The following is a 25,950-nucleotide window of genomic DNA, read 5'->3' on the forward strand; positions in this document are numbered from 1 at the left end:
GTTCCTCCTCCGTCACCATGGAGGATCTTCAAATCCCCTCGATGCACCCAGAGGAGACGAGGAGGAAGTCAGAGCAAGGAGACACAAGTGTATCTTACTCTTTTACAAGTGACATGATTAGCGTGGAGGAGAAACACTTACAGCTACAGATGCTGCACGAATTGTTCTTTATTCACACAGTGCTGATCTACAGCAAAGACAGGGATTTGTGGCCTCACACAAAGCAGCAGTTTGATTTAGTTCTACAATTACATCAACACACATATGCCTTTTTATGGTGGATTTTTGTGAGGATACAAATAACGCAAAAAGTCTCAGAAATCCAAGACAAAAACACTGATCTGTGCGTGAATATGAAGATTTAAAAGAAATGATAAATTAATACAATATCTGCTTCTCAACCTTTAAATGTGCCACTACATCACTAACCCAGGGCCTGTAAGAAAGAGGCTGATTTCCAGTGAAATAAAATAAGGCGTCAAACTGATTCTTCTTTCCTCGTCAAAAATAAAACCTGGAAGCTCGCCTGGTACAGCTTCTTTCTCTCCCCTATCCTTTCTCACTCTCCTCAGGCTTTCACAATCAAATTAAAGAAGGCAAACTGCACATAAAACAGAGGACCTAGATTGTACCAACGTTGTGCACGATTAGAATATATGATAGAGAGATGACAAAACTCTTTGTGATGCAAACAGAAGCTGCATGTTGTCTTCTTAGTTGCCAATCACCTGGAGCCATCAGAGATCTTGTAGCTGAAGTCCTCCACCACAAAAAAACCCAGTACCAGAAAGTGTTTGAACAATCGTTTGAACAGCACAGTAAAATCTACTCACAACTCTTTATTTGAATCCCAATACAACCACTACTGGACCGGAGTAATGGAAGGGGAAAAGAAAAGCCTCCTTCAAAGAAGCATGTACCTGCAAATACCTGGAAAAATTAGTCAAGGGTATTGTACCCATCCACAGACCAGCTCCAGTCATGTTTTAAGACACATAAAATGCTCTGCTTGAAATAATAAATTGTGTCTGACATAAAATTTCTATTTTGCTAGGTTAGCTTCTGTAAGCTACACAATGGCAAGTGGTAACATAGGGGTAACTCAGCCATACATGTTCGAACCGGAAAGCCATTCAGAAGAAGAAGAGGAGCAAATTGGACAGGGTTGCATTCAAGTGGACGTCTCTGCCATCGTTTAGTGGCAACTTGCTGAAACTCAGCGAGCTTTAAATGTAGTAATTAGTAGTAGTAACGTTAACGTTAGCAGTCAGTAGTGAGTTTACAAAAATTATGATGACGGTTACAGCTGGCTCGCACATCGCCGGAATTGTTGCCATAGGTTACACATATTGATATGCATAGCGTCGCCCCGTCCATTAACAGGATTGGCTCCTTAGGTTTGTGACGTCTCAAACCTGCCAATCTGAAAACGGGTTGTTCAGCCTGTCCTTGGTACACTGCAGTTTAAAAGCAGACAGGCCCAGCCATGGAGATGACTGCTCGTGTTGTCCCTGATGTGTCTTGTAGCACATGAAGAACACCACATGGAGATGTTTACAAGGTTTAACACTGGATTTTCACTGGAGGGGGGCTGTAAGTGTTAAAAATACATAAACACTGTCCTCAGAAAGATACTTTGTCTATTTTGGTCAAAAAAGAAGGCAACACAGAAGAGCCAGAAACTGCAGCTCCTCGAGTGGCCACTTGAGGCTGGCTCCTAAAATGAGTCAATCCCTAAAGTAAGTTACGCATAATAGTGTGGTGGTCAGGTATTTTCTCTTCTTACCTTTCATACATGCTTTAGTGTTTCTTCCCTGTGTGCTTTGGTTTTGGTTTCCCCTGTGTGTTTTGTTCTTTCAGAGGCTGGGTGTGGCCTTCAGGTGCTGGAGCTCCCTGCATGCACACCTGTATCCTGGCTCTTCTCATCCACACTGCCAGATGATTTCTGCCTTCTCAGTGGGATAGTCGGCTTGTATCTCTCGTGTTTGCTTGTTTATAACTTTTTTCCCTTTTTTTGATTACCAGTGTTTTTTCACCAGACTTACCTTTTCGTGTCCTCTCCTTCCAGTGCGTCTTCCTGCCGAGCTCCAGTGCCTCACCATCCAACCCTTTCTGCTCCTTCACCTCACCTTCCCCTATTCGACGCCTCAGCCGCAGCCCTTTGTCTGCTGGGCTTGCTTTTAGGTCCTATCAACAACCTCAACAATTAGAGCGTTCGTCACATTTAGTGACAAGTGGGAGCTGCTAGCTGTCTGCTCGATGTTAACACAGCTAAGTCAATCACTGAACGTAATTTGCTGTGCGCTTTATTGTACCAACAGACCATCCATTTTTTTCAGTGAATCAATTATTATTGTATTTATATGTTAACACCAATTAGCAGGCATGGCTGTCTGAACGCACTTACTAACTTGGCTTGTAAGTATAGCATGTCACAGTTTGCGTTTAAGGACAGCTGAAGGTGGTCTGATGGGGAGGTGGAACAGACGAGGGCCCAGCAGAGAGCCTCGTCAAATTTCCAGGTACCAAGCTAAAATCAAACAGATTTCCTTGAACGATATTAAAGTTACTGGCAGATTTTTCTTTCCCTGGCATTTTGTGCGTTGTTTTGTGTGTGTGTGTTAATTCCACCAACTGTTGATCTGCAGCGTGAAACTGTCAGCCGATATACAATAAGACATTATTAACAAACATAACCAAGTTTTAAAATAAATAAACCCTTTACAACATTTTAATACTGAGAGTATGGCAGGAACACGTCTTTACTAATGAACTCTGCAGTCTGGCCGTGAAAGGATGCCGTGGTTAAAGTTAATTTAATAATGGTCGGAGATGATTCATCTTCGCAGTCAGAGAGCTTTTTTCCTCCCACATAGGTGACCCGAGCTTTAATAGATTTTTCTTTGAATTAAATAAAAGCATCCATTGGCTCTGCGGCACACTACAATATATGATCCCTGCTGAGCTCATTGATTATAATGCTCTTTACCCAGGAAGCTGCTGCCAGTTGGCATAGCCAGCAGAGAGGAAGAAGAAAGCTGTTTTTCAGTGTAGAAAGTGGAAATGGCTTAACTCCCACTAATAGATTCCGGCTTTAGATCAACAAAGATGCTGTCAGTGGGATATTTTATGGCCTTTTCAGACCAAATAGGATTTCTGTGACCAGCGGGAGACTCTGGGGCTGTCGTGGAGGATTGAGAGAAGCTAAAATATTATGAAATGTCAGATGACGGCAGAACAGATGCAGAATCCTCAATCACACACAACACAACTAGAATTACAGCCTTGTGTGTGTGTGTGTGTTTAGTTTCCAACAGAACAACTTGTGCTTTGGCCTGGACGGGGGATATATTTAAATATGTGAAATATTAGATTACTCTGAAAACATAAGTAGGTCTGCACTAAACAGGAGAGGTCGCAGAGCGAGGGGAGGTTTTCTCTTGGACCGATAAAAAGGTTAAATAAACCATGAATGCAAATTTCCTCCCCACTGAGATATCATGTTCAGAAGAATAAGACAGACCCTAGGTCACAGTGACCTTTGAACTTTGACCGACAAAATCGCATTGGTTTACCCTCTTGTACAAGACCTGTTTACACCTGGCATTAAAATGTGATCTGCATCTGGACGTGTTATCTGGACAAGGAAAAAGATGTGAAGGCATCGTTATCAGATCTGAATGATCACATCTGGAGGTAATCTGGATCACATTGTGTTTGGGTCTTTTACAGGTGTAAACACAATCAGGACAACATGCTGGCGTCCATGCCTTCTGCTCTGGCCTCTGACCTCAGCTTTTCTGTTGAGGTATCGTGGGGTTCTCTACGGTGGCCCTGAAGTGCAAAACAAAGTTACAAAGTCTGAAACACTTTGACAACAGCTTAAGCCAAATTTACATTTTGGAAAACATTTTTACATTTTAGAGAAAAGTCTGAACTGTGGTGTGTTTTTGGACTAGTGGGCCGCGGCCGGTGTGCCACAATAATGCAGGATATCTGGTCCTTCCGTCTCGCCCGAGTCCATCATAAGTTCCACGTCCACATGAAAAACAAAATCGCCTGATTTGGCTCAAATGCGTTCCACAAAACCGGCAAAACATCATCCAAACGCCATGAACTCCCGAAAACACACTCCACACAATTTTTCCCCCAAAACACACAAATTGACCTGTCGCTCAATCACTTCCGGTGTTTGGTACAATCCCTTTCCGTGAGAAATCTGTATTTGTAAATTTGTAAAAAATGTAAAATGTTTTCCAAAATGTAAATTTTTTTTTATAAAATGTAAAATGTTTTGCCTGAGGCTTTTGTACGTTTGTGCTACTTTAAAGATGATCCCATTCAGCCTTCCTGAGATATCACGTCACAAGAATGGGAAAGAAAAAATGGCCTTAAAAGTGTTTTTCCAGGACTGTATGATGTCACAGTGACCTTTGACCTTTGGGTACAAAATGTTATCAAGTCATTATTTGATCATATTAGACATTTGTGTGTAATAATTCCAAATTTGCGTATGATTTCTTAAGTTATGGTCAAATGTTTTTTGAGAGATCACAGTGACCTTTGTACTTTAACCACGAAAATCTGTGAGCAGGCCTCCATCTCCTGGTGGTTGCAGTCCTGTGGTTGCTGAGAGTCAGCTCCCCTGGTCTGGCTGCTCTGACATCATGAGCTGCTGGCATTCAGCCTTCCTGAGATATCACGTCACAAGAATGGGAAAGAAAAAATGGCCTTAAAAGTGTTTTTCCAGGTCCGAATGATGTCACAGTGAGTCGATCTTTGACCTTTTCAGTAAGAAATGTCATCACTTCCTTGTTTCTTCAAGTGTATAAATTGAGTAATGGCCAAAATATTTTCTGAGATCACAGTGCCCTTTGACCTTTGACCATCAAAATCTCAAAAGTTCATACTTAAGTCCAAGTGGGTTTTTGCTTTGGGAGCATTTTTTTCATGTCAAACCAGCAAGATGGCATGAGCATATTTATACACAGGACAAACAGGGCCAATATGAGCCAACCCTTGTGATAATCTTGTGATAAAGATGTTTTGGCTGTGGTTAAGCCCGCAAGAAGAACCCGTCCTTTGTGGTTTAATAGACTGAAAGAAAGGTCATTATTAACTGAAATTTTGGGAGGCATGGTATCTAAACCCTAAAATGCTTGGTACTATAGCTGCTTTCCACCACAGGAGACCCAGGGATTTAGGACTTTAAGAGGTACTCAGTGCATTTCCACCACAGAGGCAACAAGGTTTCTGATAGGGGGTAGTAGTTAATGAAAGTTAAGGGACTTTGGAGGTGGGACTAGCAGCGCTAAACATTTCTGAAATATCTGTAGAGTTAGGGCCAGATCAGACAGAACACGTCTTAGCAGCTGGGGGCGGCTTTTTTGTCATTGTTTTCAATAAGAGGGACGCTTTTTGTGAGCTGCTTTTGTGTTGCTGAGCACCTTGCGTTTTTTCGCTCTGTGTGCCTCGCGTTTTTGAGAAAACGCTCTGAGCACCTCGAGTTGAAAAACTTCTCATTGTCCAATCAGATGAATGTAGAGGCGGGCCTTCTGTCAGTTTACAAAATAACGGTTAGGTTAATGACAGCTAATGATTTGGTGGTTGCCTTAGGAACAGTAGAAAAAAAGACGCAGCGAGCTGCTCTTTTTTTTCTTAATTGTTTTTTAGACCTTGATGGAAACAGACGACAACAGAATGGTGGAACCATTTATTCCCCTTAAAAGTGGCTTCTGGGGCTCTACTTTTTGTGAACATTCAGCTTTTATGAGGATAAATGTACATGGTATCTGAACTATTTTGATAATACCTGGTACTATAGCTGCGTTTCCACCACATGAACTTTCCCCAGGGATAAAGGACTAAAAGAGGCATTCCTACTGCAGAGACTTGGCTCTAAATAAAGTCCCAGGAACAGTATTTTGTCCCCCAAAAGAGGTTCCTACTCAGGGGGGTTATAATCTCAAAATACAGGGACCTTAAGGGTGGGCTTGCAGTGCTAAACATTTCTGATTACTTGATTTCTTACAATATTTAGCAGACTATTGGTCTAATATTCATGGGTCTTTAGACTTTGTTGGAAACGCAGAAAACAACAGACTGGATGAACCTTTATAATCCTATAAAGTAGCCACTAGGACCAAAAGTTCTGGGTGCTTTTGGTGGAAACGCAGCTTTTGTGCAAAAATGTGTACAAACTGTATGTTTGTACCAAATTTGGCGCTATTTCTTCCAGGTGTTTTTGATATTAATGTTTAAAAGAATGGGAAAGACCAGCTGAAAACATGTAGGCTGTCCCCATAGAGGAGGCATAAAATGAAGGGAAAAAAATTTAAAGGGTAAAAGGATCCAACCCTTGTGATAATCTTGTGATAAACATGTTTTGGCTGTGGCTACAACATCTAGAAGAAACTTTGTCTTGTGGTTTAATAAACAGAGATGCTTCTTTTCCATGGCAGGAACTTTACACATGGTTTAAGGGATTTAAGGAGAAATGTAGTGGATTTCCAAAGCAGAGACCAGGGTCTAAATAAAGTCCCAAATACATTATTTTACCCAACAAAAGGTTCCTGCTCAGGGGAAAGTACAGGGACTTTGGGGGTGGGAGTTTCAGCGCTAAACATTTCTGATTGGCATTTTCACACATCTGCTGTCTTACTTGCCTAATTTTCAATGGTCTTTAGACCTTGGTGGGAATGCAGACAACAATGGAATTGAGGAACCAATTAATCCCCGGAAAAGTACCTCCTAGGACTTAACTTATGGTGGAAACACAGCTATTATGAAGAAATGTGCAAAGTATCTGAATAATATCTGGTACTATAGCTGCTTTTCCACCGCAGGAACTTTCCCCAGGGATTAGGGACTTTAGGAGGGACTTCCATCACAGACACCAGGGGTCTTTCGAACTTGGTGGAAATGCAGACAACAATGGACTCGAGGAACCAATTAGTTCTCTGAAAAGTAACTCCTGAGACTTTGGGTGGAAATGCAGCTTTTATAAAGAAACATGTGCATGGTATCTGAACTACTCAATGAGAACTGTACTATAGCTGCTTTCCCCAGGGACTAAAAACCTTAAGAGGTACACAGATGAAGTCCCTGGGACATTATTTTACACCCCAAAAGGTTCCTGCTCAGGGGTTATAATCTCTAAAAGTACAAGGACTTTGGGGGTAGGATTTGCAACATTTAACACTTCTCACTTCTTACAGTATTAAGCAGACTATTTGCCTAATATTCATGGGGTCTTTAGACCTTGTTGGAAACGCAGACGATGGGCTGGATGAACATTTGTATACCTTTAAAAGTGACTCCTGGGACTAAAAGTTCTGCGTGCTTTTGGTGAAAACGTGGCTTTAGTGAAAAACATGTACATACTGAATGTTTGTGCCAAATCTGAACATACTCCCTCCAGGTGTTTCTGAGATTAATGTTCACAAGAATGGCACAGGCAGATATACAGATGGACGGAGGGACAAGCACAGAATATTAAGGCTGTCCCAAACAAAAAAGCATAAAATAAAACAACACAGACGTCTTCAGTAATATCAGAAGTGAGTTTTATTAATCACAAATAGAGTGTTTCTAAAATGAACAAAAACAGCCCCAGCAGGCCCCAGATGGACATTCTACTGTTTGTGAGTTTGGTTCAGAAAGTCATGTTATTTCTTACATGATGCACCAGACCTCAGTCAGTAAACAGTTTAACAGTGTGGATCAGAGGAGCGCTGCCATCTTTGATTTGAAAAACAATGATAAAACACACCAGAAAACACCTCTCTGTGGCGTAAATATAATCTCTACCACACCTTCCTACTACAGATTACAAACAGACGTGTTCAGACTGCCTGTAGGCTAAATGTAGGCATCCTACATGTAGCTGCTGAACATGACTCTGTTTGCTTGTGTCTGACACTTTGCATGAACTCTTCTTTATTAAGCACTCACATTGCCTGAATAATCAGAGCTCCATTACAGCTGCTGACACGTTCATGAACACCGAGTCGACTCCGGGTTTGAACACCGTGTTTGTCTCTGAGAGCAGTGGAACAGCGGCTGTTTAAACTGATAAACACATCAGCCAGGACAAATTTAAACGTGTTAAAAACCAGAGCTAAAATATAAACGTCCCTGCTTTGGGTATCCATCTTTTTCTTTTGCCTAATAGTGCTATAATGTGTCTTCTCCAAAAATAATTCCCACTATATTTAGGCACTAATATATTTCTATTTCTACTTCAACATGTCTACACCATCAAATCTATGAAAAAAGCTATTTACAAATTTGCAGATACGTATGTAAAGAAGGGAAGTGGAGATTTGTGGTGATATCATTCCTCTCAAACGCCGTGCTTGTGGTTAAAAATGAATCCTCTGACGGTATCGTAGAAATGTCAAAGAGCATGGCTGTAGAGAAACTGGACTTCTTTAAAGGCACTTAAGAGGAATGAGTTTGTACAAATGAGGAGGGGTAATGTATGCGTCTGTGAGCTGCGTGACTTTATAATGTAACTGTGAACCTGACTGGGTTTTCTTTTGGTTCCTGAATGCATCATTTTGACTGAGCAGTCTTGACAACTTCCTATGTGCAAATGTCGGGCAGATCGTCTCTACCATGACTGATACTTAGCTAACATTTAACCACTTATGTCATTTAAAAAACATTCATAATACTTGAACAAGAGATTCATATGAGCTGCTTGGATTGAATGTAGCAAACATCTTGATAATCACACGGTGGCCATTTTTCTCTGACATCATGCTCAGGAGGGTTAGCTCAAATGCTAATATAATGTTGTTCTGCTGTGTTCCATGTATCCAAACTGTATAAACATTGGTAATCTGGTAAGTTTACATCATTTCACCTTTAAGTGATTAATAAGCAACTGAAAAGCCGTATTTAAAGGTAAAACAGCATATTTGATAACTCAATAAGTACCGACAGCTAACATTAGCAACCCAACAACTCCTAGCTAACATTAACGTTAGCGAGTTAAGAAAAAGTTTAGCTAGCTAACTATTTATGCCCTTTCTATCATATTGTAAAACAGCATATTTGATACTTAATAAGTACCGACAGCTAAGTTACAACACCTCTAAACCCGACACTACATGTCGAATCATGCTGCTGTTAAGACGCTCTTGTTCTCATGTTATGAACGATGTGGTAAAATGTTAACTTTTCTCAGTCTTACAAATGGAAAGAGTTTCATGTCGCCTCATATCGTATTCTTTTCATTTTTCACCACTAAACATAATCTTGAGAGAGAGAAAAAAACAAATATCTATATACAATCAGAACAACTGTTAACCCTCCAGACCCGGGCCGTGTATCACTGTAACACTGAAGCTTTGAGGAGAAGCATGAGGACATTATGAGCTGCAATCAAACCAAACATGATTTGTCTTTATAACTTGCACTTTTTTGTTAAAACAGAATTAATGTTACTCTAAAGAGGTCTACTTTTTAGTTGGCGCAAGTTAGGGCTTGGCAATAAAAAGATCTCCAGGAGGGATTGTGATAAAAATCAACAATGGGTAAAATCTTGGACATTTTTTGACTTAAAATGGATTGATAACAGCCTATCACAGAGGCAATAAACGTGTCTAGAGCCAGTCTCACTGCAGTTTTTAGCACGCTACACATTTAAACATATCTCTTGTCATGTCATTATAACTTTCTAGATCTTGGTGACATGTTAGTATATCTTGTATATCGTGTATCTTTTAACCAGAAGAAGGATTTTAATCATCTGTTCAGCTTAAGTCAGGAGCAGCTCAGCTTGCAGCCCCTGAAGCCACGCCTAAGAGCTTTAAAGTAACACTGATTTTTTAACAGGAAACTGCTTTATTCAATATTCTTTGTATAATTTGGCTCCTGGTAAAAACTTTGTGAGCAATAAACACTAAAGGAATCTTGACCTCAAAACTGAGCTAAGCGTCATGATCAACAGCTCAGCTCGCAGCCCCTCCTGACACCTTGTGTCACCTCCAGCATCTAAGAGACACTGATTAGTTTAGTTGTTTTAATTATCTTTAATTAAAAAAATACAGCCTTAAAATGTGTGGTTGGCAATTTTAACGCATGTTAATGTACTATAATTTAAAGTTAAACTGATGAACCTTCTGTTTTTTTCTTGCATGTGTCATTATCAGGACAGTCCTCAAACGGACATGATCAATTTTAAAATATATTTTGTGATAAATATTAATATTGATCGCTAAGCAAAGTGAACATGATCATATTTTTTGCCATATAGCCAAGCTTTAGCACCAGTATTAGCATCATTAGTTTGTAAACAGATTGGACATCAGCTGAGGTACCCTCGATCCACAACAAAGATTGTTCATTGTGATCAACGTTTGGGCATTTTCATGGATGTTTTTGGAACCTTTAGTTATTGTAACTCAAAAGTAGGTGACTCAGTATTTTAAATAAATTAACTGTTTTTTTATTGTTGTGTATATATTATCCTTTTTGTTTCTATCCAGAACTCAAATTCAGAGTTGTACGCACTAAAATATCAAGGTGCTGTTTTTTTAGAATTATATGTTTCTCTGCAGATTTCTTTTCCCGTTTAGTTTGGGTCTGGAAGGTTAACCTACAAACCCTGTGTTATTATTATTAGTATTAATATTATCTTCATAATTATTATAGTGTAATACTGAACGTATGTATGACAGCAAAACTCTATCCTGGAGTAAATTCAATATATACAAGATTAACAGCAAGCATAGAAGGACACTTAAAATCAAGAAAATGCAGCACTGATCGTGAACAGTGTTTCACAGCATTTGACTGGCACTCTTCAAAGACTATCTACAAACATTAACATGAAAGTCTCTCATGACAGGAGCCGGGCGTTTCCCAGCGGAGAAATTAAATATGTAAGACCGCCCATCAAGAAGCACATCTTGATATGCTAAAACAAGTCATTTTTCTTTAGTTTTCTTCTGATTGCAAAGGTGTAAATGCTTACAGCTTGATGCAAAGTGGTTAAAGTGTTACATATTCTTATCCACAACCAAATAAAAAAAGAAAAACACATGTTAGTATTTTACAAATATTTAAAAAAGTAAACCTTTATCTATAGGCATTTTAAAATATATTCCATCAAAAATAGTCTGACAAATTTCAACAGTAGAAAAGAAATGTTATACAAATGACAGAAGGTCTGAAGCTAAATGTTTTACAGTAGAAATGTGTCATGACCGGCCGACTCTGGAGGACAGAGACGCCACTTCTACCCGGAGGAACACAGACAGGTTTCCCTGCTCCGCCTGTTTAAAACCATGCAGTAACTGTAAAGTAACGACTCCATAATTTAACTAAATGATTACCATTGTTGGTGATTAAAAGTCGACAAATGAACTGCAGTCCCTACGTGTGTGTGACAGTTTTGTTGTCCTGTGGATTCTTGTCACCTTTGGCAAACTTTGTGTGGGTGTTTTTTCCGTCGTGCTGAGCGCTTGGAGCATGAACTGTGGCGGCTCCGTGTCAGACAGTGTGGAGTTCAGTCCCACATGTCATGTCTCTCACTCAGCACAAAGCCGCTCATCATCCTCTTTGTTTTCAGATCACAAATGATGACTTGTGTCGGAAATCCCCCTGCAGAGAACAAACAGCGAAAGTTAGGTATTTATCATGCTGGAAAAGTTATTGCAAAGTCATCCAGATAGTTTCCTTCTATTTCATCCTGCATTTTAATGAAGACATGTTTGTATTGTATTTTCATTATTTTCTCCAACAGCAAATCTGCCTATTGACAATTGACAATTTACTGCTCTAAAAAAAGCATTCTACAGTTTTCATACACAGTCCTCACACGTCAGGAGGTGACCAGATTCTTGAACCTCTGCGTGGATTTATCACTAAAGCTCTTACATTTCATCAGTTTGATAAATATGCTTCTATGGATAGTTCTGTTTTTCAGAAATGCAATCCTTGTGGACCATGGCGTGTGTGCACAAGGCTCAGTTCATCTCTCTCAGGTAGACACGCCCTCAGCCATCAATACTTCTGCCTGCTCCAACAATTCTTAAGACTTCGTAGCCCTGTCTAGGAATGACTGTGGTATGTCCAGTAGATTGCTTCATCCTACTGCAGCAAACAGACTGTACTGACTGCAACATAATCTTTCAGGGAAAAGTACGCCCACTAAAAAGTTGTTTTTGCCACTGACAGGCCCAGATTGTTATTCTTCTAAGTGTCTGATAACATGAAAGAAAGGATCCTTACAGAGAAAGACCTTTTTGTTACAGAGGCTCTTTTTTTAAACCAGAACAGCTGTTACGTCGCTCTATTCAAAGCCACCAGACTCTATTGACAAAAACAGCCATTCTACCTCACAGAGCACAGGAGCTGCTGGTCTACTGCTGCACTGACTGCTTGGATCCAACCCAAAATAAAATTACAAATAAACTAACCGTCAAAGTAGTGATGGTAAACCAGCAACTCCTCGGTTGTCTGATGTCAAATGACTTGAATGTTTTTGTCAATGGAATCTGGCGGCTTTGAAGAGAGCAACTTAACGACGGTTTCTGGTTAAAAATGATCTTACTCTTCAACAAAAATCAATGTGGATCAATGTCGGGATCCTTTCTTTGTTGTTGTCAGACACATTCTCACCTTATATTGGTCGAACATCGTTCCAAATTTGTTGGTGCTAAGTTTGATAAATAGACTGAATGATGAATAGATACAATAAAGACCAAACCACCGTAACATCTTCACTGGTTACTAACCCTGTTTCAGGCGCGTTCATGACGTCAGACGGTGACGCAGCAGAAAAGAGGCTGACAGGAGTATACTTCACTGGCAATGGGAAAAGCGCTAATTTCAGTGGTAAAGGGGGTATTAGTGTGTCTCAGGACACTGGCGTTTGGTAGATAAAGACCAGGTATGGCTCGCTAAAGGAGAAGACAGGTAGTTCTGCTTGTTTTAGCCCATTAAACTTATACTGCTGATCATACATCAACATTTCCTTGCCTTTGATTGTGCTTGGACTGTCTTCACCAGATTTAAAATGAACTCAATTACATGTTAATTGCATTGTCTAATTCTATAAGCATCTTATATCTGCTGTCTACAAACCTCATCCTCCGTCCTGACGTAGTCCACTCCGTCTCCTTTGGCTGGAACTTTGTAACTGAAAGACACAAAGCGACATCATGGTTTTATGGATCAGAGGATGAAGGCAGTGCTGCTCAGAGAGGAATACATGTATTTTCTGTTGACAATATGAAGAGTGAGGATCTGTCTTGATGTCTTACTTGTTCCCCGTCTGTTTTTGGCTGGAGAAGAAGCCTCTCTTGTACGCACAGCAGATCCCCGCTGTTATACATAAGAGCACCACCACCACCACCAGCACTCCCAGTACAATCCCAATCACATCGACGTCATCTGTCAGGATCAGGTAAGAATGTAAGAATTAAACAAGATGACACAGAGGAGAATAGTCTTTGTTTAAATGACGCTGTAAGATGTATATTTGTATCTGTGCCACACTCACAGACTTCCATTTTTTGGGGCGGACACTCTGCGTATCCGGCATCGTTCTTCGCTCTGCAGAAGTAATCGCCCGCGTCTTCTTTCCTGACTGCGATGAACTTCTGCATTGGATAAATCACAAACATGCATCTGATTAATGCAAAGACCCACACCTGAGAATCATTGCATCAGAAGTGGAGCTACAAATCAACCCCAGATCCACAGCTGCTTCTCTTGTTGGTTGGTTGAAGTTCTGCAATTTTAGTTGGTTTATTTTTGTAAATCACACAACTATTTATTTTATATATGGTGTGTGCTGCTGTTTAAATGAATGCATAAAGTCAGTATTAGGAACAGAGGCAGGTTATAGGAGGGAAATAACATCACTGACAGCCACTGTGAGCAGAGAAGAGTCACATTCACACCACATTTACATCCCTTTGATAACAGACAAAATGTCATTACCATGTCAGGGGAAGTTAAACATGAAAATGAGACTGAATTTTACTGACTGCTGTCTGTCTCTGATAAAAGAGAGAACAGAAAGAACCAGCTCAGTGGTCAGAGGTGTTCTTATATTAGATTCAATCCTGTGGGATAAAATGATGGAGGGGACACACACAAAGAGTAGGGATGTACAATTAATTGAATATTAATCCTGATCACAATTTTTCTGCATATCAAATCAACTGCTCCCTACACTAACAGCCACTCCCCCAGGGGCCGATGGAGAGGTTTGGGCTTCACTTTTGGGAGAGCTGGCGTGTCATGTCATGAGAGTGGAAGAGTAAACAACAGAGACTGGTGTTTCAGTTCAATGAGTGACCATGTTAACAAACAATGTTTGTGCAAACGTGTCATGTAGGGTTCTAACGCTGAGTTGTGGTATGATCGCTGCTTGTTGTCACGCTAAAATAAGAACAGAGCATGTCACTCGTTAAACCCAAACACCGGTCCCCTGAAACGGCTCGTCATCAGTTGTTTGGAGGTGTCTGCGCCGCAAAGCAACACAACTAACTTGTTGAACCAGCTGAAAAAACAGCACAAAGTGCAGCATGATGAGTGTATGAAGGCCAAGAGGAATAACCCCTCGTTCCCACAGGATCCGTCAGCCACAGTGCCGCGTTTCTGGGCCGTCAACGACCCTCGCCCTCGCCCACAGGAAGCGTGTCTGGTCTGGATTCGCGAGATCACAAGATCGCGGGAGAACGACATTATCGCGCGAGAATTGAGCAACACACAAACTACAGTTTGCACATCCGATGTTGATTATCTGCTCATTTGGAAATCATTCTGTGATTTTTGTGCCTCTACAATGGAGGAGTACACTACTTAATTAAAAGTGTTCCTTTTTCGAGATTTCAGTGTGTTGATCTCAAAATAAACAGAAAAAACGGGAGTCTGTACCGGTCTGAACATGGTGTTTTATTTTGAAATGACTGGATGCTGTATGCTGCTTTCGTGTGTGACTTCCTGTTTGGAACGATCTGCTTTGTTAAGCTTGACGCGGCCTTGGTCAAAAATAGACCTGGCGGTGAAGAACCGGATTTTAAATGTTAGCTTGATGCCAAATTTGTAAATGAGCCTGAATGTAGCACAAAATGGAACTGAAAGTGTTGCTCTGCTGATTTTAATGTGAAAGTACATAAAAAATGTTGTCTTTAAAATGAATAAATAATAATGATTAATAATCAGGATCTTAATATTGTTTAAAATAACAGATTATCATTTTGCACAATCGTGCAGCCCTAATAAAGAGTTGAACTCCACACCCCTGTCGTTGAACTGTCAGTCTTTAAATCAACATACCAGACGAGCTTGTGGTGCCGTATTACAGTAGACTTTTACATATAACTGTGAGCCGTCTGCAGCTGTGTGCACTCTAACTCTCTACACTCACTGTTATGTTACAGAACAGTTTGTCAAAAAATGTTCAACATTTTCTACGTATCACAGATCGTCTGACGACTGAGGCAGCAAAACCTTATTTCAATGCAATGATAAAGTCATGTTAGTCTTTTAGCGCAGTGTTTCCATCCTTTACATGGACTGCAGGAGAAAAACACAGAGTCATTGATGTTGTTTAATTATTCATGGAAAGAAGTAAACTGTTTTTGTTGGAGGACAATGATTGTGAAAAATAAGACACATCAATGAATATTAATTTTGAATTAGAATATAAATCCAACAATACAATATGTTTTGGGTTTGGGACATAATTAGATTATAAACGTGTTCAGACAGTTGACAGGAAGCCAAACGCCCGTCACCATAATTTCTTAAGGAAATTTCTGAGCTGCTCAATCTGTCAAATTAACACTTGTCTCTTGTCTGAGATTCTTCATGACTAATCTCCTCACTCCGTGTCAGAGCTTTAATAAACTGAAAGCAACTGATGATGGAAACATTATGTCTCAGACATGAGGGGATTGTATAATACCTGTGAGGAGGTCTGCCTCCGCACACTCAGCTCACACATGAGACACCTCACCAGCAATTATCACAGACTCAGACACAATGTTCTTTTAATTACTTTAAATCAGAGTTAAAAGACAATAAAGTGTGCGATCATACGTTCTTTATTCAAATTACCCGTCGTTTGCTTTGTTTTACTTTTTGTGCAGTGATCTTGTTTTAATTTATTACATGTGTTTTTATGTTCACTTTGTGTACAGAAACTTTTTGACTTTTAGAAATCAGACAATATTGCTATACTGGCACATTTACAGAAATGTATATTAATGGGAACTGTCCCTCTTACTTTAAACCCTATAATAAATACATATCTATATAAATGCTAAGAAGACAACAGGATGATTGATGTTTAGAGAACATTTATTTTAACTTAAAGTTTAAAACTCTTTAGATTAATGATTGCTGTTATTTTGTTTTTTATCTTTGTTGTGTTTCCTTTTTGTTTTCTTTTATCATATACTTGGAAATGTGTTTTTTTTTAATGTCTTTTATATTAAATCACAAAAAATATATTGATAAAAATTGTAATACTGCAGAAACGATGCAGTTTGCAGAGATGAAGAACAAGAATGTGTCGATCTTATCACAATAAAAAAACACTTTCTCAGTGTTTCTTCAAGTTTCCAAATAAAACTTGATGAATTGATGGAGCTGAAACTTTTCCTGGTAAATAACTTTATCTAATCTAATGCAAACTAAAAATACGTTTTACACATTCCACCCTCTGCGTCGTTGGTGGGCATCATTTCCTCACATGGGAGTGGCAGCGGGGAGTGATGAGTGTTTCTGTAAACGCTCTAAAAATAACCGTCCAAAGGAGATAAGCACAGTGGAAAAAGCTCAATACTTTGCAGCTATGACCGTAAACATTTCCTTGTTTTTTCACATAAAGACAAACACTGAAGTACTCTCTGGTGCGTCACGTCTCAGAGGCGACATGAAGGTTAACAGGAGAGTGTTGGATCGAGGCGTGCTGGGAAGCAGGCGAGGAATTGAGGAATGTGAAAACGAGGACAGCAGATTCCCCTCGTGGCTCGAGCCCTCTCGCACCATCAACTGTCTCCCCAAAATATCCGCCCCCACCCCTGGGCGTCAGGCCACCGTCCCCTGCTGCCCCGCCCTTGTCGCTCTTGCGTGTCCTTGTCCAAACACATGCACACACACACTTACCAGTGTTCCTGTTTCTGCGTTGAGCGTGTACGAGGAGTTGAAGAACTTGAGGCTGGTCTTTGGGTCGTCAGGGATCTCCTCCCGGTTCTTGAACCACTGGTACTGAGACTTGGGGAAGCCCTCGTCCTCCACACAGCTGAGCTCTGCAGACTTCCCAAAAGGCACCGACTTTGGGACGCTGCATTTTGGCACCACTGGCTTTACTGTGAGGACACAGAGCAGATGATCAGATACGTGTCTCACACCTCCGATGAGTTGTTATGTTCTCTAAGCATCACAGAGATAAAGAAACATTCTTTCACGATGCTGCTGCGTCTATCATCCATTTTGATGCTTTAAAATAAAACAATGTCACCCTGGTTCACTGCTCTGTTAAGGACGGGTACATGGTTTTTGTCCCGTGCCAAAAAGCGCCACCAAAACACGCGGCGCTTGCTTTCTTTAGCCTGCGATGCAGTGGAGATGCAGTTTCAGAGGTTTCCTCTTATAGCCCAGAACACGCCTTTGCAGCTGGGCAGGTCTGGTCATAACACATCCTCGTATGTATGCCAAAGGGTTGGTGCGACCTACAACACGGTTTCATCTTTCAGCATCATGAGTGTGAATCTCTGAGCAAGGTCTCTCTTTAAGGGCACAATAACAGGCGATAAATATGATCAGGACATTTTATAGAGATATTAATGTTTTCTGGATAATTATTGTATTTATTTATTTGCTAATGTTACCAGTTTAAAGTGTATTCAGATAAGGAAGGAAGCCTGAAGAAACTGAGAGTTCATACACATACAATATAGTTTATTCACATGCCTTAAAGTTGTCCATTGAAGTTGTTAGTAAATTGTAATATGAACAGCCACAATAAAGTTTCCAGTCAAAAATCTGTTCCAGCTCTCTTGTTGGGCGGGAAAAAGGATGACAGCTCACTACTTCAGCTCAGTTTTTAGGTTATGTTTCTGTCCGTTTTCAGTTTACAAGGTTTTTAACAGGAGCCAAAATATGCACAGAGGTCCTTCCTCTCCAAAACTAAGAGCCTAAGAGATAAAAAACAGTAACATATTCAAAAAGTTTTACATTAAAAATCTGTGTTTCTATGACGTTCGTTCTTAAGCAAAGAAGCTGCTGCTACTGATGTTAGCTCAGTTTTTAGGTCAGAATTCCTTCAGTGCTCATCAATCATGAGGTTTGTTTCGGGGGCCAAATTATCTCTAGATGTCTCCTCCTTAACATAACAGATGGACCCAGTTAACACTGAATAAAGTAGATTCAAGTTAAAAATCAGTGTTTCTTTGGTGCTCTTTGGTGGGTTTCAGAGGCCGGGAGCCGAGCTGCTGCTTACTTTGTTTCTTGATTAACCTCCAGATGTTCGCTGTCTAAAATCCTTCATCTAGTTAAATTACATCAAATCTATGAAGTGACAGAGACGTCACTTTCACAGAGAGTAGTTGGGTGGAAATCTTTCGAAATCTTCGAAGATCTCAGTTTTGTTCTCTCTGGTGGCACCTATGGCGATAAACGGTAATTGTGGGAGCACACTTCCCAGATATCCAGACAGTGCTGCATGTGTGACGTCCACGGTTGGCTCCGGTTGTAACTCTTGATTTTCCTGGCTGACAGTCGCTTTCCTTTTTAGACTGTTTGTTTCATCTGAGCGTCGAGTTTGTTTCTTTTTCTTTGGATTTTCACTTATTGTTGAAGTTGTATCTGTAGTCATCCATCTTTTCTCTGTTTGTTCAGCCATAGTAGATTACTGTTTACTGGAAAACATGTCACTAACTGGGCGCTGCTTGTGTGATTTTTTCTGCGAAAGTCGCCACAGACACCCAGTCTGTAATACTGCAAATGCAAAGGCTTTCATCAGTGGGCCATAGGCTCAATCACCATTGTGTTACCTCATTCAGCGACAGATAGTGACTTTTATTTGAATTAAAATAATCGATATTATCACTTTAATGTCGAGCATGTGAGCTCAAAACTGCTGACTGACTGGCTGTTGATGCGTTTATCAATATAGTGTGAAAAAGATCAAATGTTCATCAACAATGGACTCTATCCTGTATCAAGATCACCCCGCCCTACTTCATCTCATTTTCATATAACTGTCTCCTATCTGTGTCTCTTCATGCATCATAGTCCTTAAACACACAGACTAATTAAGATTAAGGTCAGTCCGATTACCTCTAACAACAAGGTCAATCACAATCTCATCAAATGACTTCTGGTCTTGAGCGGCCGTGACCTCACAGCGATATTTGGCTGTGTCTGATCTTGTGGCGTTGGTTATCAGTAACGTGGCCGGTTCTCGGATCACCGCTCTATTCTCCAGGGCTCCTGTCAGAGGACAAACAGGTTCAGGTTCATGTTGGTTATAAATGTATAAAGTGTAGATATTAGAGAGTGAAATATGATTTGTTACCTGAAATCTTCTTGTCATAGTACACATAACTGGGTCCGTCATTCGTTATCTTCTTCCATTCAATCCTGGGATTAGACGTCGAGATGGACTCAATCAAACATGACAACTCGATTTCTGCAGGACAAAGAAAGAGAGGAGTGATTTCACTGTTTCAAAAAATGTTTTATCATTTTCTGCAGGGAATTTTCATTATGTCTTACTGTCGAACTCGTCTGTCCACGGTGAGACGTTACTCGTTCTCAGGACCACCGCTAACACGCTGACGTAGCCTGAAAAACAAGAGAGAGAAGAGGCGATGCAACATGAGTTTCTGTGGAGCATGAACTCTCATGATACGCTGATGATCTCATGCTACATGCACAACACCAGCTGATGTTCTGCGCTCGTTTTAACACCCTCCTCTGGGATGTTTGTTGCACGTTCACTCGTCTTAAATCGCACAATCACAATTAATTTCAGTGATTTTTACACCCTGCTGCTCTGTAGCCATGTTCTGCGCCAGGCTGTCGTCCATTTTTAGTGGTGTTGGTCAAACCATTGTGTGTCTTCGTAAGGGTGGGGGTGCTGTTTCTGTGCATAGAGGATAATTGCGCAGGGAGGCATGTGTCCTTTTCAGGGCAGGCTCACCATGCCAGTAGTTCAACCGCCTGACGAAGACCCCTCCTCCCTCTCTTTCTGCGTCTCATGCTGCTGCCCATGTGGGACTAATGGGGCAAAAGCACCCTGGAAAGATCTGTGTTGGTATGTGGCGGAGGGGCGAGGGCCTTGGGAGGGGGCACGCTGAGTCATACTGACAGCCTTTGGTCCACAAACTGATCCACACAAAGTCACTTCCACATGAATGTTAACCGAGGAACTCGCTCATGAACACTTCCACAGACTGAGCATGATGCTCTGGATCTTAGAAACAGGCTAATGAACGTTTTATAATCTAATTTTTTCAACCTCTCCTGCTGCAAACTACAGAGTAAACATATATTATAGGATGATTTATATGTCCTGATATTTTTTATTGATCATCACATCAGAAAGAGGCTACTATTACATTTAATACATCCAGCACACAGGCCACTCGAGTCACAATACATCTCAGTGATCTATTGAACAGGATTTTTTATCATCAAGGTGACCTCGACAATGAAGTCCAACACATATTTTCAGTAGCTGTCCAGCTTTGGAGCGTTAGCTTTGAGAGTATGTATTAAATGTTTGAATAGTGCCAGGACAAAGTCCTAACGTGATGGCCCATAAGCTAATGGGCCCCTACAAACTCTGTATAAAGTAAAAACAGACCAAATGTGACAGACAAGACAAAACACTGCCATAATTAGACATAAAATGACCACAAAAAGACACAAAAAACAGGGACAAAGAGATGAAACCACACAGACAAAATGAACAGCCACAAAAAGACAGAAAAACAACCACAAAGAGATAAAAAACAACCACCAAGAGTTAATAAACAACCACAAAGAGACAAAAAACAACCACCAAGAGTTAATAAACAACCACAAAGAGACAAAAAACAACCACCAAGAGTTAATAAACAGCCACAAAGAGACAAAAACAGCCACAAAGAGACAAAAAATAACCACAACGAGAAAAAAACAGCACTAAAAAGACAGGATAATTACAAATTGATAAAAACAAACACAAAAACAACAACCAAACATCAATTAGAGCTGGAAAATCAAAACATGCAAACAGCAACTAAGATGAACCACAAACGGGAGTGTAATGACGATCAGAGTCAAATCAGTTTGTCTGGTGTTTTGCTGCTAAACAATATGGACATAAAATAAAACAGAGTGAGAAGCAAAAAGTTGAGCACAAATTGAGCTCAGAGATGGACCTCACATGGACACGAGCTGGTGATTACATTACAGTGTGTAGGTGTAGTCTGACACTAATTAGTGTTGAAAATGGTCAAGGACCTCTCAAACAGGGATAAGCTGACCTCCACCAACTGTCCACTGGACACAGCCGTGTGTGGGGTCACCTGCTCAGGCAGACAGGCTAAGCTGATTAGCCCCTGCGCTCTGTGGGGACCACGAAAAGACAAGACGACAGCTTGTTTTTAGCTGCTGCTGAACACACAAGGTCAGAAGTAGGTCACAGCTAACATATAGTAATAATAAAAACAGATCTATCTTCAAGTTTCAAGAAGCTCAAGGACTTTTTTAATATTCCTCCATTGTATCAGATACAACAGGTATAAACATTTAAAATCATTTCACGGGTGTTTTTATGTGGCTGACTTTTTTCCACAATGTTTTTTTGGGTGTGAACAAGAAGAAAACTACACACACATCCTCCCTGCTTAAGAGCGCAGAAAGAAAATCTCTGAATCCAGCTCGAGGGTGCCGCTCTGCTCTGACCTCCCAGTTTCGTCCCAGTTTCCCTAAAGGATTCAATATTATTGTTGAATCAGTGGAAGCTACTTGTGGGGAAATCTAGCTCAACAACACAACATCTGGGGTAACAATGAAACTTTGCATTAATTTATTATTCTACAAAGTTTGGTCCCAAGAGGAATAAGTTTAGCTCTACAGCGCTAAATAACAAAGTTCTACACAACCTAAAAAAGTAGTGAAACTTTCACAAAGAAGAGGAGGATGAGAATCTGCACTTCTTTCAAAAACCTGATAATCAAACCACTCCAGTCGCAGCCTGTCGTCTTTTTAGCTTCCTCTGTGCAGCTCTACATGCAGACAAACACACGCAGCGGTGGCAGAGTTAGAAGCTGTGTGCACAGAGATGCTTTTTGACTCGCAGTGTTTCTGAGGCCTCCTTGTATTTGAGCTACGCTCTTGTACAAACGTAAAGCATCCTCTGATGAAAAGTTAATCTTTTCTTAACACTGAGGCAGATTTATCACCAAAGATAGCTGCTCTTCAATAGAAAAATGCTATTTTTACTGTTTCCGACAAAAGCCTGTGAAAGTGAGACATGCCATTGCTTACTTCCGGGTTTAAGTTTCACATTTACTGCAGTAACTGTGTAACCTAACACCAAATCTAACTAGGCCAAGTATGCAGAGAGTCCAAAATATCAGAATGTGCCGCGTTGAAACTGAATCCAGAGGTGACAATAAATTATTCCTGGTGATTAATTTAGCAGCAGCACTTTTCATTAAAAGCAGTTTAAACTGTGGTCGTAAAGCTAATAGAGAGCACCCCCTGCCCCTCTGCTCCTCCTTAAATCTCAGAGTATTAGTGCAGATTAGGTGCCTAAGTGAGCTTGACGTAGAGATAAAAAGCTTGAGAGGTCTGCCATGAAACAGCTGTCCAGGAAAACACAAGAAGCCCTCCGGCTCACAGGCGGGCCCTGAATTCATTTATTTTCAGACTTAAGGTAGAAAACAGGAAGTTTAACTAGTTATAACTGAAATACAAATGTGTTTTGTGTAGCGGAGGAAAAAAGAGACAATTTCAATGCAGGCATAAAAGTCCAGACGTTAAATGATGCTGCAGGATGAAACAACAGACACTTTAAACACATTTTTCCACCTGCCCTCCTCTCCTACGTTTCAGGAGAGACGTCTGTTTTCAAACAGCTTCAGAGACGCTCTGTCTCTAAGATGAACCGAGCGTTTTGAAAAGGTCAGTTTCTAAGAACAAAGTTTCACTCCAATTTAAAGTTTACAGGAGGGGGAGTGAAAACAGCATTTTAGATGACACAGAGTATTACATCAAAAAGCATCCAGTAGTGAACTAACACGGAGCTTAAACTAAACTGTAGAGCTGAACAAAACGTCAAGCAGCAGGATATTCACCCACGACCATTTTCATACTCCAATATTTGTTTGAGTACATTTTATATAGTTAAAGTATCACTTATAAATATTTTCTCTTTGCTACAGTATTCTACATTCAAACAATTATGATCTTTGGGTTTTGGACTGCTTTTTTTAGTGCTACTTATAGAAATGATTTACATTTTTTTTTACCTGTTGTTTTTCACTCAGTTCAGTCTTAGAAAAATATTAATTTCTGCTTCCAACAGACGTACAAGGGGTCTGTAAGAAACTGGTGATACCATTCATATCACAATACACAGGTAACAGTTCAATATATGGCAATGTATTTCGATACTGCAAACAATGCAACATGTTATGACTGCTGTTTTGTTTTTTTTACCCTAAAATCCGGAATATATATATATATATCTGTTTTTTGGGGGTATCCCAGAGGGTAAAGTGTTTTCCATAGCTATGTATTAATAAAAACTTGTATACAAGTTATTTCAACACTATTTCAATTTATTTTCATTTAAAACACATTCTAAAGAAAGTACAGCCTACCATCTGTTTTACCATGTCGAGTTTACAATCCTGCTAGCTCCAGCTGGCAGCCTACGGTAGAGTTGATTGTTTTGAGGGTGGCGGCTGCAATGGCTATCATGACGGTGCATGTCCGTGACGAAGCGTTTGCAACAATCAAGTTAGTTTTCCTTGCTTAAAACAGCGAGAAAAATAGCACTGCGGCATATTGTAAATAGGAGACATTGTAGCAGCTTGGACCCGGAAACTGTGTAATGCGGAGATGTGACGTCACCGCTTAACAACCAACAACTTCAGCTAGATGATAGTGCCTTCTGGGTAAAATACTATAACACAATAACATACCTCTCTCTGCATTTTATACTGGTATATTAGTTGCACCGGTATGTAGGACACAGCCTACTTTTTAGATGGGAAAAAAATTTATTAAAAGTGTGTCTTATACACCGAAATTTTACGGTAACTTTTAAAAATATGTGACAACTGCTTCAAGTAGCTGCTTGGCCTGTGTTTTATAAGTATCACAACACAGGGGTCAAAATACTTTGTGATATATTCCACAATGCATTTTTTAAATCTTATTTCAGGAAATCTGTTATATTATAAAGAACACAACATCTGAGTAAAAGCTTTTTACTCTTTTCAATCTATTTCTTTGGCCTTTTATGCCTTTATTGAGACAGAGGACAGTGGATAGTGTCAGAAACAGGGGAAGTGAGAGTGGGGGATGACGCGCGGCAAAGAGCCGAGGGTGAGAGTCAAACCCAGGGCTGCTGCATCGAGGACTGCAGCCTCTGTATGGGACACGTGATTTGACTGCTGAGCTAAAAAGACGCCCCGCTTTTTACTTTTTTAATGCAATTAAAAAGGTGAGTTCTGCATCTGTATTTCTAACCGTCCCTGTAACATTCATCACATTCTTTATGCAGTCAGAGCAAAGGAAAAATAATTAATCTTTGCATGTTAAATCTAAAATAAAAATCAATAGAGTGTATTCTTAAATAAAGTATCATAAAACATAAAATTGGGATACTTAAATGTATTGATATTAGGGCTGTCAATCACACTGGGTTGTCACACTGCCGGTGGTAACTCAGTTCATCGACAGTAAAAACTTTTGTCTTGTCCAGAGAAGCATCTAGCAGGGCTTTGAGGCTGAGTTTGTCATTTAAAAGACCCTTTTCTTTTTCTATTTCTGCTCACAGAAGTTTGTTTCTGCTTGCTATCCGCAACATTGCGGCTGCATCGCTTCCTCATTTCTCAAACTACGAGGCAGGCGGAGGGTCATAATAATAGAATGGTGTGCGTTAATTGCGTTAAAATAATTAGTGGTGTTAACTTTGACAGCCCTCATTGATATTTTCTGACTGCATGGCAGCTACAAGACAAATAGAGTGATGTAACAGAATGACTTTATATACTTTGAATTAAAGTCACACAACAAATGATAGATTCATCGTTATCGCAATATGAACCTTTGGAATAAACATTGCCAGAGTAATAATAAAGAAACATTATTTTATGTAAACAAACCACACATTCTCACTCACTGAGAGCCCTGGGTGTACTGGTCATGCTTTCACACCATGTTGATGCGATCAGATGAAGAACACGCAGCTATCAGCTAACCTCAGATTAACTGGTGCCAAGAACAGCAGGTAGACATAGAAACTACAAGTTGTATCTGATATGCACTCTTTGAATATTTGTTAATTTATTGCACTTCTTATCATTATCACAATATTGTCATGCAGGCCTAATGACTCCCCTCCTGAATATTTGAGCCATAAATCAAACAAACTGCTTCTCTCTGGGTCTCATTTCAGAAAATTCTGCATCACAGCGAGAAACAGCTGGACTGTCCGGTCAGGTGAAATGCTGACTGTGTGTTATCAGAGAGGTGTTTTCCATCTCTCCTGCAGTCTGACTGACACATCCCACCCTCATCACACTCATCCAGTCTCCTCTCCGTGTACACCCTCGTACACATTATAACTACATATTATTTAATTTTGGTGTAAAAATGGGACACAGCCCCCATCCCAGCACATGACCGTGTGTGTGTGTTTGAACTGTGTGATGCAGATTATTAGCTTTTAGACCGTGCAGGTGCTCA

General features: G+C 40.2%; 1 protein-coding gene across 1 annotated transcript in view; it reads right to left on the minus strand.

Moving 5' to 3' along the window:
- Positions 1 to 7,548: 7,548 nt before the first annotated feature.
- The window catches only part of LOC138595092 (junctional adhesion molecule 3B-like), a 49,602-nt gene continuing 31,200 nt past the window's right edge, over positions 7,549 to 25,950 (minus strand). The window contains exons 2-9 of the mRNA XM_069666415.1: positions 19,753 to 19,821; positions 19,553 to 19,666; positions 19,315 to 19,467; positions 17,140 to 17,342; positions 13,517 to 13,616; positions 13,278 to 13,407; positions 13,099 to 13,153; positions 7,549 to 11,613 (exon numbers count right to left, since the gene is read on the minus strand). Coding sequence (XP_069522516.1) covers positions 11,578 to 11,613; positions 13,099 to 13,153; positions 13,278 to 13,407; positions 13,517 to 13,616; positions 17,140 to 17,342; positions 19,315 to 19,467; positions 19,553 to 19,666; positions 19,753 to 19,821 — 860 coding nt within the window. The 3' untranslated portion in view covers positions 7,549 to 11,577. The remainder of the gene's footprint in view (positions 11,614 to 13,098; positions 13,154 to 13,277; positions 13,408 to 13,516; positions 13,617 to 17,139; positions 17,343 to 19,314; positions 19,468 to 19,552; positions 19,667 to 19,752; positions 19,822 to 25,950) is intronic.

This window comes from Semicossyphus pulcher, unplaced genomic scaffold (assembly GCF_022749685.1).
Source record: "Semicossyphus pulcher isolate SPU_LCO1_2020_fin unplaced genomic scaffold, fSemPul1.0.p SCAF_10, whole genome shotgun sequence".
Classification (NCBI taxonomy): domain Eukaryota; kingdom Metazoa; phylum Chordata; class Actinopteri; order Labriformes; family Labridae; genus Semicossyphus; species Semicossyphus pulcher.